At 42.2% G+C, this 16126-nt stretch overlaps 1 protein-coding gene across 5 annotated transcripts in view; it reads right to left on the bottom strand.

Moving 5' to 3' along the window:
* Positions 1–515: 515 nt before the first annotated feature.
* LOC137168409 (dedicator of cytokinesis protein 7-like) overlaps positions 516–16126 on the bottom strand; it is a 28712-nt gene continuing 13101 nt past the window's right edge. For 2 of the 5 annotated variants that reach the window (XM_067570964.1, XM_067570965.1), the window contains exons 18-50: positions 15976–16077; positions 15789–15875; positions 15141–15372; positions 13349–13513; positions 13023–13195; positions 12115–12216; positions 11624–11710; positions 11039–11134; positions 10731–10871; positions 10470–10583; positions 10199–10369; positions 9840–9979; positions 9509–9678; positions 9233–9384; positions 8732–8914; positions 8306–8432; positions 8126–8210; positions 7912–8008; positions 7652–7786; positions 6411–6563; positions 6081–6239; positions 5882–5982; positions 5594–5786; positions 5261–5404; positions 4987–5118; positions 4868–4882; positions 4034–4159; positions 3856–3945; positions 3533–3769; positions 3279–3422; positions 2993–3099; positions 2725–2898; positions 516–1929 (exon numbers count right to left, since the gene is read on the bottom strand). In XM_067570964.1, the coding sequence (XP_067427065.1) occupies positions 1887–1929; positions 2725–2898; positions 2993–3099; positions 3279–3422; positions 3533–3769; positions 3856–3945; positions 4034–4159; positions 4868–4882; positions 4987–5118; positions 5261–5404; positions 5594–5786; positions 5882–5982; positions 6081–6239; positions 6411–6563; positions 7652–7786; positions 7912–8008; positions 8126–8210; positions 8306–8432; positions 8732–8914; positions 9233–9384; positions 9509–9678; positions 9840–9979; positions 10199–10369; positions 10470–10583; positions 10731–10871; positions 11039–11134; positions 11624–11710; positions 12115–12216; positions 13023–13195; positions 13349–13513; positions 15141–15372; positions 15789–15875; positions 15976–16077 (4377 nt within the window). In that variant the 3' untranslated portion in view covers positions 516–1886. Of the gene's footprint in view, positions 1930–2724; positions 2899–2992; positions 3100–3278; positions 3423–3532; positions 3770–3855; positions 3946–4033; positions 4160–4867; positions 4883–4971; positions 5119–5260; positions 5405–5593; positions 5787–5881; positions 5983–6080; positions 6240–6410; positions 6564–7651; positions 7787–7911; positions 8009–8125; positions 8211–8305; positions 8433–8731; positions 8915–9232; positions 9385–9508; positions 9679–9839; positions 9980–10198; positions 10370–10469; positions 10584–10730; positions 10872–11038; positions 11135–11623; positions 11711–12114; positions 12217–13022; positions 13196–13348; positions 13514–15140; positions 15373–15788; positions 15876–15975; positions 16078–16126 lie in introns of those variants that run through there. The other 3 variants (XM_067570967.1, XM_067570966.1, XM_067570968.1) reach the window with 3 other exon arrangements.

Consider the following 16126-nt stretch of genomic DNA (forward strand, 5'->3'; position numbering starts at 1 on the left):
ATTTTCTTCATGGGTGATGCTATCTAACACATGGTTAGTCTGAATTTGTCTGAAAAGAAACAGATTTGTTTCTTTCTTTATTTGTTTTCACTTTGTTCTGTTTGTTTAAATTTACAATAAAGAATTGATCACAAAATATATTTTCAAAAATACATTTGACTACTTAAAAAATAACCATCACAATAGTGCAATAATATCAATTGAAATAATAAATGATATACAGATAAATATCAACCAAATTTAGGTCCCTTATATAATATTACATTGGTCTGACATGTGACACCACCATAAACTGTGAGGAAATTAAATAAACTTACCTTTAAATGTAATGCAAAACCAACTGTATAAAGTCACTATTGAAGAGCACAGACAAAACCCCTATTACACATTTTCAAGTAACTGTCACAGTTTCATAAATGTATTACTGTGACTGAAATGAGCAAATATTCAACTCCAGGTTTTACAGTGTCTGTTCTTTGGCTCTGTAGCCCCACAAATAGAAGCTGACCAGAAGAGTAGGAAGAGAAATTTAATAGTAGGCAGTAAAAAAGACTGTAAATAAATAAAAAAAATGTTCATCTAATTAGGTAAAAAAACATTTTCCAGCCTCATAAAATAACAAAAGCACAGATATTTTAGTAGCTACAGTGTTAATGTGCTGCAGTTTGTTTACAATAGTGCAATATAATAGATACAGTAGTTGGAAAAATGGCTACATAGACTATAAATCTTCCACGACCAGGGTGGTGGACACATAACAAGATATTTGGAGCGCTTTTTGACAGCAGTTCAAATAGAGTCACCACACAGGCAAAATGTAGTCAGTCATCAGACTGAACTGCAGGATGTTAGTAAATGTCACAGTTTGAACATATCTGTGTGGCTGAAGGAGATGGCCGGGCCGAAGGCAGTGCTTCTGTGATAAACATCTGATGTGACTGCAGTGCATTACAACATAATTTCACAGTTAAAAAAACAAACACATTTAAACATCCTACTCTGCCTTTTAGCCCACACACTAATAATGCTTTACATCCCAGCTGGACTCCGACTGGGACCTGAGATCTGAGCTTGGACAGAATGATCCCACCTTCCTCTATAATGAATTCCTATAATGAGAGATGGGCAGATAAATGTGACAACTTGAGGAAGAAGGAATGTCAGTTATTTGGTCTGTTGATAACAAAAAAAAACCTCACTTGGACTATTTAATAAGCATGTCTGGCACCGGTTACTACCAGGCATAGTTTAGAAAAAAATTATCTCAAATTAAATAAGGCCACGAAACAAAATTAACAACCTACAGCCTCTTCAAAAACAAACACTAGGAAGGAAAAGGAAAACAGATACACTCAAGAACGAACCCCAACGGTTTGGATACAAAATATGTTTGGCAGCTCTAGTCCTGTAAACCCCAAAGTTAAAACCAGTTCAAGCTCAGAGAGATTACTTTGGGTTGTCAGTGATGAGACTACTTTTGAAAGCTTGGTATTAAACGCTGACAAGTCAGAGCCTTACTCTAAATCTCCAAATGACGATGTTTACAGTGCAGATAACCTTCCAGTATAAACAGCCGAGGTTTACGGAGGTGTGAGAGTGGTGGTGACTGGGGGTCCAGTAAGGAAAGAGGTGACAAGTGTGTGTGTGTGTTTGCATGTGTGTGGTGGAAGGGGTTGGGGGGGGATTATGGCATGACAGGGTGGCGGTGGGGGGTTGGGTAAGTGGTGGGTGGGTAAAATAACGAGCTAGACGACAGAGAGGATGGTGCGTGTGTGCTTGTGACAGTTGCACTGGCGGGGGGAGGGGTGGAGGGGAGAACAGACGGGATGAGATGCGACTAATTTGTAAAGCTTGTTGTTCTGGGTTCTTATCCAGTTTGCTGTGCTTCAGCAGTCGACTCTGCGGAGACTGGATCTACTGTAGGAGTTCCTGCGAGGGAGAGAAGCAAGACCAATAAAAATGTTTTACTAGAGTTTATTTTCTGAAAAGTGTATCCCAATATCTGCAATCAATATAGTATTGAATTGTATGAAATGTGACTGATTTATTATATTTTACATTTATTTTAGGTATAAATACTGACCCAGGTAGTGAAGGAGTTACTGTGACAACTGCAAATAATGTCTTTTTGTGGTGCGCCACTAGAAGCCGGCATGGCTTTGAATGAGTATCTGCTTTCAAAGAGTAAGAATGAGGTAAAATCATCACTCTTAATCATTTTATCCAGTGTTGATTATCAGCAGTTTACAGAGCAGAGAATCTCCTCTATATATAATGTATTATATTTTAACATATATCTTAATTTTTAGTTACTTTGGAAGATCTACATCTAAAATTAAAATTTGCCATCAGTATCATAGTATCACTGACAGGTGCTGCCGACTGTAGCTTTGTTTTTGCTCATAAACCAGGAGTCCATAGACCTTCACATGTGAACACAGAGCGGATGCCAAAAGCAGATTAAAACAAAAACATGTGGTGATAGTTTCCATATTCAAACTGGAACTGCACCAACTTTTTTTTTAATTAATGTTGGATTGTTGTGACAGTTTTTAATTCACATGATTGTGTGTGCATGATCAGTCTATGACCTGGAATATGATAAAGTTTGGTGTTATGCTGCTCTTCTACTTGAGTGTAGGTTTGATGAGTTCTGGAGAAGCAGCATGAGCTTATTTTGTGTGTCTCTGTGTGTAGGCGTGTGTGTTTAACGTCTCGAGTTACCGTTGTGTTTGCGTTGTCTGAGCCGGTTGCGTTCTGTATAGCTGGGGGATCTTGCGGTTGATGAGAGGACCCAGAGCTTCTTTGAGTTTATTGTAGTTCCTCTCCAGCTCTCTGTGGTACTCCTTCTGATCTGGCCCAATCAGAGCTTTATTCTTCCTCAGGGCATCCTCGCACCTGCACGGAAAGAGCGGTGAAGACACAGGGAGTTAGCATTTGTTTTTATTAGTTACACAGCTGTCTACATCTGGGATGTGGTGTGTGTCATCACCTCTTAGTGAAGTCTTTAAAGCAGAGGCGCAGTTTGTTGTGATGGCGAAACAGTTTTGGGTCATCAGGAATGTCGGAGAGAAAGACCTGCGCCACCTCAAGGGGGCCCTGTGAGGGGGAGGGACCGTTACATATCTGCTGAGGAATGTCTGTCACTACTTAAAATACTGACCCAGACTTTACACCCCATTTAGATGGGATTTATATTCCAGGAAGATGAGGACTTTTGACATTTTTAGTTCATAACAGTTATACTCCCTGTCAGTTGTATGTATCTAAACAAGCACCTGGTTGACAGTGGTGCCCACACAGCCCTGCAGCACCATCTGCAGCATTTTAGAGTCGGCAGGGTCTTGATTTGTGGCGAAGGCGAGCTCCTGGGTCTTCTTCTGCATGTCCTCAATGGCAACCTCCATGGGGACAAGAATGATCTGGAGAACCAAAAACAACAGCATGAGTTCACATTGTTTCTTCTTCTTTTTTTTTTCATTCCTCGGTCAGTATTGCCACTGATCAAAATCCCTCCAAGGCAGACACCCACCTCCTCCTTGTGGATGACATTGATACGTGTCTTGATGTAAGGGAAGGCGTGAGACGTTGTCAGGATGGTCTTGCGTTTGTACTGCTCGTGCAGGTCACCGTGGGCACGGCCATCCAGAGTGAAGGGAGTACAGTACATGAAGGTACGCAGGTTGTAGTTCTTGTCGAAGTAGGTGATTCTTTCCTTTAGCTCGTATGTGTCGAAGAAAGGCTCGACGTAGGTGATCTGGAGGTAGGCCTGAAACAAGCACACTTCAGTCATACCTTTGACCAAATCTGTAGTCTTTTTTCTTAGTCACATGTACCGTAAACATATCATTTTACCTTGTTGGGATCCAGTTTGTTTTTGTCCACTGGGTTGGAGTCCTTGATAATTTCCACCACCTCATCCCCGAACCTCTCTGAGTAAAACTCCTGTGTACCAAAGAGAGTCATCTTTAGAAACAGGTCTCTCATAAATCATCAGTGACACCTTTGTTAATAACATGAGTAGTTAACATGCCTCGAGTCTGTGGGAGATCTCAGCTAATTTGGTGATTGATGGCTCCTTGTAGACGAATTCTTGTTCATCCAGGTCTCCAAACCGACAGCCATAGAAACCCACCCGAAAGTAGGTCCCAAACATTCTCTAGACACTAGAGGGGTGTTAAAGAAGTAGAGAATTAGAAGATATAGTGGTTGAATGCGTTACAGTTATCTGACATAAAGCTTATGCAACATGACCTCGTATTCTAGTAACATAGGAAAGCCTAAATAATTAACACATAAAATAAACTCTTAACAAAGTAAAAATTAGAGCAACAAGATAGTTTTGATGTAATCAAGCTGCAAGTATCAATGTGCTCTATCAACAACTAGATTCATGGATTTTGCAGACACGTTATGTGATTTTTTTTTTTTGAGATTTTACACCCAGTCACTTATTTTTCCAGACATTGCCACTTTCCCCATTTCATTTTCAAGCATCAGCAATACATAGACTGAAAGGCTGAAATGACTGTTCTCTTGTTACTGTATAAATATGACAGAATATTCAGTAATAGAAAAACATTTGCTCTGGGACACAGGGAAAAGATATATTTAGGCTGAAATGTAGTTGCGCCACTGTAGCAAGGAGGCAAATAGGAATAAAAACTCTTTTGTAACAGTAGTTCAACTCAACTATGTCAAATTGTGAAAGCAACTTGTGTGTCACTCACCAGTAATTCACACAGCAGGGAAGAAGAGACAGAGCAACAGAGAAGAGAGAAAACATTGTCAGTATAAAATAAAATTAGCTGATGAATGAGCTAAACTTGATATGACAAAATAAGTTGTGACCATGATAAGTTGTTACCTCCCATCCTGAACTCTGGAGAAGTTAAGAAGAAAAAAAAAGTTTATAAGAAGGAATCCAGGATAAAGTTTATTTTCTCTTCAAGACAGTGAATTACTGGTGACTTTAGGTCAACTTACTTGGTTATAGACTTTGTTGAAGGCATCCTGCAGTTTCCCATGGACAGTAGCCAGCTTTTTGAAGTCTCTGTTGGCTTCATGGATGGGCAGAAGAATCTTGTACACTTCATTTATGGCCTCATACATGGCAGCCTGGAGTTAAGAGCACAATGGAAAGCCAGTTCTATACATAGCCCTCTATCACATAACGTTCCTGCAGCCATATTAATGATGTAATTTTGTGCTGCGTTAACATGCAGTCTGTCACCATGTGGTTGGAGAATGTGAGTCGTACCATGTTAAAAGAGGCAGCTGCTTGCTCCAGGAGGCCCACCAGGCCAGACTCGCTGAAGTACTTCCCAGCACAAATCCCCTCCTCCTCTGGAGACAGGACGTCATCGGATACTGCTGACTCCTCTAACACGTTGGATGAAATATTCTGAGGGGGAAAAAACAGAGAAGTCAAAACAAACAACACAAAAACTTTTCATTTCCCCGTTTCAGCAATAGTAGGCCTGAATGTTGATGCTCTAGTTTTGGGACAACCTCCTATCTAACTGTTATACTGCTGCCCACTTGTGTTGTTTATAAGTAGAATGAGTCACTCAGTTTAACGGTATGCACTGACCTGGAATGTGACACAACCGATTGGTAGGTAGCGGCAATCCTCTAGCATGTTGAGGTATTCTGCCACCAGTGCGGCGCTGTGGACCAGACAGTGGGCAGCTTCAGCATGGTTCCCTCTCTCTGAGTGCTTCCCTGCCATGTTTTGAAGCCACGTCAGACGTAGGTCTGGGGAGTTCTGGTAGCCCTTGGCAATCCTGATATGAAAACCAAAGAAAGTAGTGTGAATATCAGGGGTTTTAATTGTGAAACTATTTTTGTACGCCAGCCTTAATGATATGCATTCCAGTACCTGTACATTAGGTCAATGAGCATCTCTGGATCCTGCTGATGTTCTTTCATCTTCACAGTGTCAGTAAGAATCATGTGCAGGTTGAACACCAGATCCTGGACCTTCAGCGTCAAAGGTACAACACAGCCCATCAGTTAGGTTTTATTGTAGCAGCTCCAGATGTGGACGTTGAACAGATAGTGTGTTGGTTGTTACATACCTGCTCTGGGAAAGGTGTGTCACGCAGCTCCAGATCTTCTTCAGCATACGTCAGGATCGTTTTGAGCGACCGACGAAGATGCTCCTCATTGAAGTTCTGTGATGTTCCCACCAGTGAGGAGAGAGACATGGTGACCTGCATCTTTACTCGTGCAAAGTTCTGGTCCAGGGGCAGAAATAAGACAGATTGTGACTCACAGTATTATTATAGCATCTATTCCACAGAAATCTTGCACATGTTCTCTTGATATATTTCTGTTTTCATAGCATGTCCCTGATAAGATCTCAAAATACGTTTTACCTACAGTGTACAAACAGTGTCTAGACTTACGTTTCCGATCTCAAAGTTTTGCCTCATGAGCAGGTAAAGAGAGGCGGAGGCGTGACTTCTGACAGAGCCGACGCTACTGCTGCAGTGACGCAGGAGACGCAGGCACAGGTCAGCGCAAAGCTCGGTGTCCTCTTCAAACAGCATCTCTGGGAACTTCAAACAAAAACACATTCTTTCACTTCATATACTCCTTATGATTTACTATTTGTTTCTTCAAGTTTTTTTGCACAATGATTGTTTCAGTGTCTATTTCGGTTTCCCCTAATAAGTATGAAAGGGAGGAGCAAGGTAGTGGGGGGAAAATGACTTGTATGTCCAGTTACTGGGACAATATTTCATGCTACATTAATATGAGATTGTAGCAAAAGACTAAACAGTAAAACTATAATAGAGACACTTGACTCACTAAAACATGAGCCCCGTTTCGACTAAAAGTTCCAGGTACTTTGGAACCAGAGGAACTAATCTCAGGAACTAAACTTGGAACTAAAAGTACCCGTTGTGCATCCTGTTTGTGTTTCCGCCACATCTGAGGAATCAGGTAGATCCAACAAATTAGACCCATGATGAATCAAAAAAAGAAGGTGGCGCTTGAGTCGCAGTATTCACACATGAAGAAAAAACACAGATTTGTCCTGTTGTTCTTTGTATTTACTGCTGCGTGATTTGGATGTAACGAATGAATAAAAAGGAGGAATGCAGAGGAGGAAAATAATGAGCGTCTGTCTCCAAAGTAAATCAGCAGAGTGTTTGGTGGTTATTTATTTATTTTTACTTTAGAACATAACCACCATGAAACAATCAGATAATAACGTTTCATTTGTCTCATTCAATGGCTTTGCTCTCGCTACTGCTGCTCCCTCTCTCCATTCACTCTCTAACTCACTCAACCACTGCCAATCTCTCTCTCTCTTGCTCGCTCTTGCTATCTCTCTCTCTTTTTCTCTCACTCTATTTAAAAACTAGTCCGGAAGTCGACAACAAAGCCTAACTTTACTTTTAACCTTAACAAATAATGAAAAAAATCTTTTGAGTACTTCCTTGTTTTATGAATGAAGCGGTACACTAGTTGAAGCAGCCGCGGTGTCTGTGTTTGAGCAGGGACTTTTTGGGGGGGGGGGGGGGGGGGGGGGGTAAAACAATCTCCCTTGAACTTCACTTAGACCCTGGCCTTCCTCAAAAAGTTCATAGTGCCCAGGGAAAGTTTCTGCAGTGGAAACGCTGCTATATACAATATGCACCTTGAAGACTAGAGCCCTCTGTGTAGTGAAGCAGTGCTGCAGGAAGAGGGCACTCTGGTTGCCTGCCATGCTGTGGAGAAGCACTCTCAGCACCCCGCCTAACACGCTTTCCTTCAGCTCTGATGCCACCACAGTCTGAAAGAGGACAGAGATGCAACAAATTACACAGAGGAAAATTCTACATAAAATAGAAAGTACTACAGTATGTGTCATGCAAAGGTCATGGCATTTAGCATGGTAATATTATTCCATTGTTTTACCTTGACTATAATCTCCAGTGTGTCCAGTACTACCAGAGAGGCCTCTGTAGCTAAGTTTCCATCCACCACAGACTCCTGCTCCACCTCAGCCTTAGTCCTGGTTAGAGGTGTTATTTAATAATAATAAATACCTGGTATTATTAATTTCCAATCCAGAAATCTATCAGTAATTGTGCAAACATCAGGTAAGATTTATATTTAAGTATACACATACTTGTCCACTCTGTCTGTATTTTGCCTCCAGTGAGTGACATTTTTTCTCCATCTAACGTTCTCCTGGCTGCCGTAGGGACTCCTTTCTGGAAGTGCAAACAAATCACAATTTCCATTAACACAGATGTATTAACAACCTCTGAGACACGCACTCATACAACAGCGCTCTCATGTTCCTTACCTCTGCAGCGGCGGACCATCTCCTGACGCGCTCCGATGGTGCCCAGTATGGCCTCCTCCAGACGAGCCTTCATGTCCTGAGACTTTTTAAACGTCAGGCTGTTGATCCTCTCCAGAGCCTTCTTCCCCTAAAACGACCACCAACCATAACATGGCAGGGAAAAATAAAACAAAAGACAAGTCATTAAAAATCCACAGTAAACAGCAATGTTGGGGAGAGTAAAAAATAAACTAACTGATTGGTAATATTTACTTTGGAAGCAAAACAAAACACCAAGCTGCACTACTGAGAGTCACAACAGTAAACTTTCTTGAAACAACTACTGGCATATCTGTAATAATGTACTGCAGCGCTGGCATGTCTAAATTAAGTACCTGAAAATTGGATTGGGCTGGATATTTCAGTGACAGCGTCTGGTTAATGTACCTTGTATTCAAAGCAGGAGACACAGAGATGCAGCAGATCCAGCAGGCGGTTGATTTGCAGCACGGACAAATCAGACACCCAGCGCTCCAGGAGAGCTGCATCTGCATTCTTCAGCACCCACAGGAAACACACCAACAGAGTCCTGCTGCACTCAGCAGACAGTGAGCTGGCCTGTCGCCCAGCCTGGTGAAGACAAACATACAAACTCAGTGCCTGTCTTTAAATCTGCTTCAGAATAGCACAAAATGGCTGTTTACAGCGAGTTATAAAGAAAATGGACAGAGAGCCACCTACAGGCTAAGATGAGCAGTTGTACTTCAGAGAGGGAGAACATACGAAGAATGCAAATGCTTTTTGAATGAGTGTTTGTGCGGAGTTACAGAAAGGCCAGAGTGATCGTCTGTCAAACAGAGGCAGCAGCCTCCCACACAGAGGCCAATCTGTGACCTGTCAGTCTGTAGGGCCCGGGGGAACAGTCTGACCCCTGCCGCTATCACTCACCACTGTGGGCAGAGCGAACGGGTTGGCTTTGGCATGCGGCAAAGGGGAGCCGGCGATCGCCATGGCAACAGACTGACTGATAGTGTTGCTACCGTCTGGGTCAGCATCGTCGGCGTGGGCTGAGGCATGGCGGACCCGAGCAGGCGAGGAGTCTGCAACGAAATAAGAAAAAACACTCTCAGGTGCAATAATACTGAAAATGAAACTCGAGAATCTTGAGGAGGCGGACAGCTATAACAGTATTAGTGGGTTGCATATACTGTATGTTTGTCTGACCGGAGAAGTCGTGGAGCTGATGCAGGGTCTCCATGACGATGGGGACGAGGGGCAGGTAGAGCTGAGCGATGTGGGCTCTGACCTGGGGGTCCCTATACCGAGGGTCTGCATCATGGCTGCACAGCAGGGAGTGAACAGCACTAATGGCTTTTTTATGAAGGAAGAAAACCCTGTGGGTAAAAAATACTTTATCAATACTTTTGGTAGAGCAAACACATACAATGCTTTATGCCATATTATATATTCATTTTCAGGATTAAATCTGATTATCCTTATGGCAAAACTGAATGGAAATGAATGACTTTTGTATAGGCAGCTAATAATAGCCTACCCTTCTCCTTCAGGATCAAGCATAAGAGAGAGTTCTGTAAGCAGCAGGCCAGACAGGAAGTGCTGCTGTCGAAAAGGGACGGAGAGCTCAAACATGGTGGCTACACCCTGGTCTTGGACCATACTGGAAAATGCTGAACCCTACGGATACAACAAATACAAGAGTAAGAGTGAGCAGAAGGATAGCAGAATAGGAGAGCGATATCAGTCGATTGAATCAAATTACATTTTTAGGTGTTTATCTGATGATCTTTTCTGGAATGGCTAAAAAAAAAAAATACAGCAAAACAAATCCAACCTAATTATGAAATAACACAGCGATATACTAGTTGAAATGCATTTTCCAGCCTGCTCCAGTACCTGTGAGGTGGTTGAGGAGGTGGAGGGGGAGGGGGAAGCTGGAGGGCTGAGAGTCGAGCACGGCAGGTTGAGGATGACGTAGTGCTCGTGGCTGCAGACGATACGAGTGAAGTCCATCCTCAGGGCATTCAGAGAGCTGGGATTCTGTGCTGTGTGGAGCTTGTTGGAAATCTGTTTAACACACACGTTTGTTTGAGACAGTCAAAGAGGTCTGACAATGTGCGTGGGCTCAATGGGATTAAAGGAAAACGGGGAGGGGGGAAACAGGCACCTGTTTGTAGTAGGAGCGGATGAGGTTGAACACAAAGCCCCTGTCCATGAGAGACAGCAGGTCATTCAGGAAGAAGGCGAGACTGCTATTTAACCTCTCCACAAGCTCCACATCCTGTGAGAGAGATGTAATCATGAGGAGAGAGAGAGGGAGAGATGCATACGGCCTGATAAAAGGAATGTATGATACCAAAAGGAAAGCGAAGTACAGCTTAGCTGCCTTTCATCAGTTCATTTCTTGTGGTGTAGTTTTGTGGGCTACCTTGTGGTATCGGCTGGCAATGTCTGCACTGATGGCACACACAAGTGCGGCGATGTCGTCAACAAAGCGGTCTGGGAAACGCTGGCGCCTGGCAATGTCCAATTTCGAGGTCAGGAACAAGTGATGGGACATGCTCTTTGTCTAGAAGAGAGGGGAAAATGGTCACTTTGTGAAAATATTCCCTTTCCTGCTATAATTACGTTTTGCGTTTTGTGACTTGATTTTGCAATATTCTCTTTAGCCTCTTCAGATTTAGACCGTTCAGAATGTGGTGTAAAAGTAGTATAAAATAAGAAAGGCATACTGACCATGAGCTGGAAGAAAAACCAAGCCTGCTGCAGTGCTGCTTCTCTCACTGTGCTGGTGCTGACGACCCACTGTAACGCCAGCTCCTCGTGGAGCAACTAGACATGAACCGACACAGAACGAGCTTTAGCTTACATGAGAAAACAATTTCAGTAAAGTTGTGTGTGTTTATTTTGTTAAAAAGCAAGATGTGAACTATAACTGTGGTTTGTAAATATAAGATACATAGTTATATAGTCCCTTCTTCAGGTGAAACAAACTGAAATAAAATAAGCTTTATCCAAATTAATTACCAAAAGCTAACCAGTGATAGTGAAAATAAATTGAATACATTTAATCAGTACCTCTTCCACAGATTTAATAGGGAAATCTTCAGACAATTCCAGCAATAGACTCTTAAATGTCAGTGTATCAAGACATTTTTTTTTTTTTTTTACATAACTTCAAGACAGACACAATTGTTAAAATTTAATGAATGACGATGATTAATGACACTAAAAGTTGATGAACGTTAGGACATCAAAATGTGTTAGTTTGTTACGTTGAAAGACAGTTTAACAGTTTGCTATATTTGATGCCAGTTTTACCTTTTTGGCAATCTGCCTTGTGGGAACTGAAAACAAGGCCACGCTGTCCAGAAAGGCAGACATGCGATTGCAGCTGCGGTCGCTTGCCTGACACGGAGTGATGGTGAGGTGAACACATAGAGATGAGGACAAAGTGATGTGAGAATGGATGAATGGAAATGGATGGGTGGCCTCAGAACCCTCTATGAACTCTGATGAGTGCAAGGCTGGTAAGGAGCCCCAGGCAGAGATTATGTCACTCAAACACAACAGATATGCTCTGTTAAGCAGCGGTGAGAGGATGAATTGTGAGGAGTTAATTAGTCATGGGTAGAAAAGTATGACAGGTAGGAGTTGACTAGCAGAATGAGATGCAGACAGACGCACGGATGCAACCCCTGAGACCTGAGGTTAGGGAATGACCCAAGGGAGGAGAGCAGAGGTGGTTCAGGGTGGAGGTGGAGGTAGTGAGGAGGTGAAGGTGAGGAGGAGGAGGAGGAGATATTTGGCACCTGCTTGAGCTCACAGCTGGAGTTGGGGTTCCGGCGTAGCACAGATCTGGAGCCCCCAGGGGCATAAGCAGAGTTTACCCAGGAGTGGGAACGGTCAATGCCCTGCCACAAGCCACCGCAAACACACACAAACACACGCAAATACACACACAGTGCAGCAAGAGGCAAGGGTACAGTGAGTAGAGGAAGGGTAATTACCATAAAAGAGACAATTTAGGGGGAAAAAAGGATGTGGAGTGTAGAAAACTGAAGCTGGGATCAGGAAGGAAAGCAGGAGGGGGGGAGAAACTAAAGGAAAGGCTGGAGGTAGTGTATGAAACACAAGGGAAAGAGGCACAAAGCATAACTGCATCATTGACATAAGCAGCATCATTAACTGTTGGCACAGAGTTCTCAGTCAACTCAGCTTACTGAATCTGCTGAGAAGGGTTCAATAAAGCAGGGTGACATTATCATTACAACAAAATAATATGGGAATATGGCACCAGGGGGAGCATAAAAAAACATAAAAAGACAGACGTAATCATTTTTTGCTGCCGTTTCTTTTTATATCTAGGGAAACAAATAAGTTATGACAACATGGTGATTCATTATTTAACATGACCCTTTTCATGGCAGACATAATAAAATATGAGCCATTTTGCAAATAGAATAAATGCGAAAATTCAATAATCTTTGCATATGGGAACACAAGTTGGAGCCAGTACGCTGGTGCAGACCTCTCATAAAACATTAGAAGACCGAGAAATGGCATAATTTCAGGAATTTTAAAACTAAATTTATAATGCTTTCAAAACATTTGACAGAACTTAAAAGTGTTTCCAGAACTTGCACACACACTAACTATATAGCAATAGTTGTATAGCTCTGATAAATATAAAAGATATACAAAGACAGGTACAACTCACCTTGCTCCCTATAATCCTTTGCACCTCTTCATCAGGGGAAACTGGTGTGCTGGCCAGGTCGGGGTTTGAGTTGCTGATGCTCTTGGAGCGAGAAAGGTGCAGGCTGCTTGGGCGGGCTGTTGCTCTTGATAAGGTGGCGTACTGCATAGGCATCTCATAGGACTGGGTGCCTGCTACTCACGGAGATGGAAGGAACAGACGTGTTATTTGGGTGGAAGTAGCAAATCAACAGCCATGTGTCCAATAAAATGACTTCCAGTGGTCCGGTGAAAGGCTCTCTTTCTGCTTCTCGGATGCAAGTTGTACAGTTCAGCCTGGTAACTCACCTGGCGGGGGCACTGCTGGTTCAGCAGTGGGCAGGCGGAAGCAGTAATGGATGTAGGATGCCAACAAATTGTTCCGACCGTGCTGGTCCTGGATGCCCTCCAGGTTCTTGTGGATCTGGTTGACCAATAAAGCCATAGCCTCAAAGGCAGCCCGGCCTAGGTTCACTGTAGATGAATTAGGAATGAGAGCGATGTGAGGCAGAAGTTGAAACTAAACCTACAGTGCTGCTTGAAAGTTTGTGAACCTTTTAGAATTTGCTCTATATCTGCATAAATATGACCTAAAATGTGATCAGATTTCCATTCAAGTCCTAAAACTAGACAAAGAGACATCAGTTAAACAAATGAGACCAAAACCTTACACTTGTTTATTAATTTGTATAAAGAGGAGAAATCTGGGTCTTCACTGTCAAAGTCTGAGCTTCACAACACAGGTTTGTGGAAGTGTGTCATAGCTCAAATAAAGGAGATTTCTGAGGACCTTAGAAGAAGAGTTGTTGATGCTAACCAAGCTGGAAAGGGTTATAAAGCTATTTCTAAATAGTTTGGACTCCACCAGTCGGTGTGGTGGAGTCCAAGGTGTACCATGGTGTGCATGGCAGAGTTGCAAGGAAAAAGCTGCTTCTCTCCAAAAAGAACATTGCTGCTGTCTACGGTTCACTCAAGACCACGTGGATAAGCCAGAAGATGATTGGAAAAATATTCTGTGGATGGATGAGACCAAAAATCGAACTTTTTGGCTTGAATGAGAAGCATTATGTTTGGCGATGAGCTAACACTGCATTCCAGCATAAGAACCTTAACCCATCTGTGAAACATGGTGGTGGTAGTGTAATGGTTTTGGGCTGCTTTGCTGCCTCTAAACCAGGACAGCTTGCAATCATTGAAGGAGCTATGAGTTCTGAGTTGTACCAGCACATTCTACAGGAAAATGTCAAGGTATCTTTCTATGAACTGAAGCTCAACAGAAAGTAGGTCATGCAGTAAGACAACAACCCTGAACACACAAGTTGTTCTATCAAAGAACGGTTAAAGCAGAAGAAAGTTAATGTTTTGGAATGGCTGAGTCAAAGTCCTGACCTTAATCCTATAGAAATGTTGTGGAAGGAATGCAAAGAAGCCCACCAACATCCCTGAGTTGAGACTGTTCTGTAAAGAGGATTGGGCTAAAATTCCTCCAAGCTGATGTGCAGGGCTGATAAACAGTTACCGGAAACGTTTGGTTGAAGTTATTGCTGCAAAAGACGGTCACACCAGTTACTGAAAGCAAGGGTTCACATACTTTTGCCTCCCACAAATACATAAAATTGGAGAATTTTCCTCAATAAATAAATGAAAAGTTATTTTTTTTTGTCTCATTTGTTTAATTGGGTTCATCTTTATCTAGTTTTAGGACTTAAAATATGTAAATATCTGATTATGTTTTAGGCCATATTTATGCAGAAATTCAGAAAATTCTAAAGGGTTCACAAACTTTCAAGCAGCTCTGTAAACGATAAATGATAAATGAATAATAAATGCAGGATTGTGGACAGAAATTTTTACATGGAATGATTTAAGCTTCAGGAATGAATTGTAATGCTTGGCCATACCAAAACAGTTTTTGATTTTGATGTAAGATGCATACAGTACATAGAAAAGTTCTTTTGTTCAAATCATCAAGAATTATAATGAATAATCATCATGAAAATTATCTACTCTGATTAGCATTTTAGCCTTGTTCCCAGAAGTGCTCTTTAAATCTACAGAACCAGAATTGATGTAAAACAGCTGTCCTACAGAGCATGCTCACCGATTTGACCCGCAATGACCGGTGGGTAGACGATGAGCTGGATAAGTTTGTTGAGCAGTTGATGCAGAAACCTGACACAGGTATCCAGCAGCGCCCCTCTCAGTGCAGCCATGCTGGCCTTCAGCTCTCCCTCCATGTTTGCCTCAGTGATGATGACATCCTTCAGGCGGAAGGGGAAGGAGTACTCCTCCAGAACATACACTAAAGTGAAGAACTTATCCAGGTGGGGATCCTAGAAGTACAACCATGATAGTACATACCACTTGAACTGGGTGAATTTTAATTTTGCAGTGATCCTGTAATGAGAATTATCAATATGCTCGAAATTCCAGAGACTTTTAAGACAGAATCAAGCATTTCTGTGATCTTCCAAATGTTAAGTGTCATTAAATTACACACACACACTTCTCACATTACGTGTAGGGCTACAGAAATGTCATAAACTAGTACACAGTGATGGTGTAGATAAAAATACTTCTAGGTTGTCCGTATCTAATTTGTTGATAATATGAATTTACGTTCACATTAGATGAAAACGATGGATGTCTTTCAGTAACACTAACCTAATTTTAATAGGGCTTTTAAAGATAGAGAGAAAAAAAACAAGAAAAAGCAGAAATCTTGGTATAAAAAAGCATATTTGTGTACCTGTGTGTGAACTGAGGAGGTCGCTGTCACCTCGACATTGAACACTCCTTTGTGATTATCCACCCACTTCATGCCTGGGAGCTGAACCTGCCACAGTGACATTCGACTCATTTAACATTCAGTCACATCACAAAGAGGTAGGCGATGGCAGTCATGATATTCACACATTCTCTTTAAACACACTCACGTCAGGGGTGAGTACAGAGTAGCTGGGTGGAGGCTTTTCCACAGAGACAGGCAAACTGAAGGAGCCGGTGCGTAGTCGGCCGTGCTGCATCAGAGGGATCCACTGCAAGCAGAAAACACACGATTTCTTACCGATGGCAAGACAACAGAAA

Source organism: Thunnus thynnus, chromosome 17 (assembly GCF_963924715.1).
Source record: "Thunnus thynnus chromosome 17, fThuThy2.1, whole genome shotgun sequence".
NCBI lineage: Eukaryota > Metazoa > Chordata > Actinopteri > Scombriformes > Scombridae > Thunnus > Thunnus thynnus.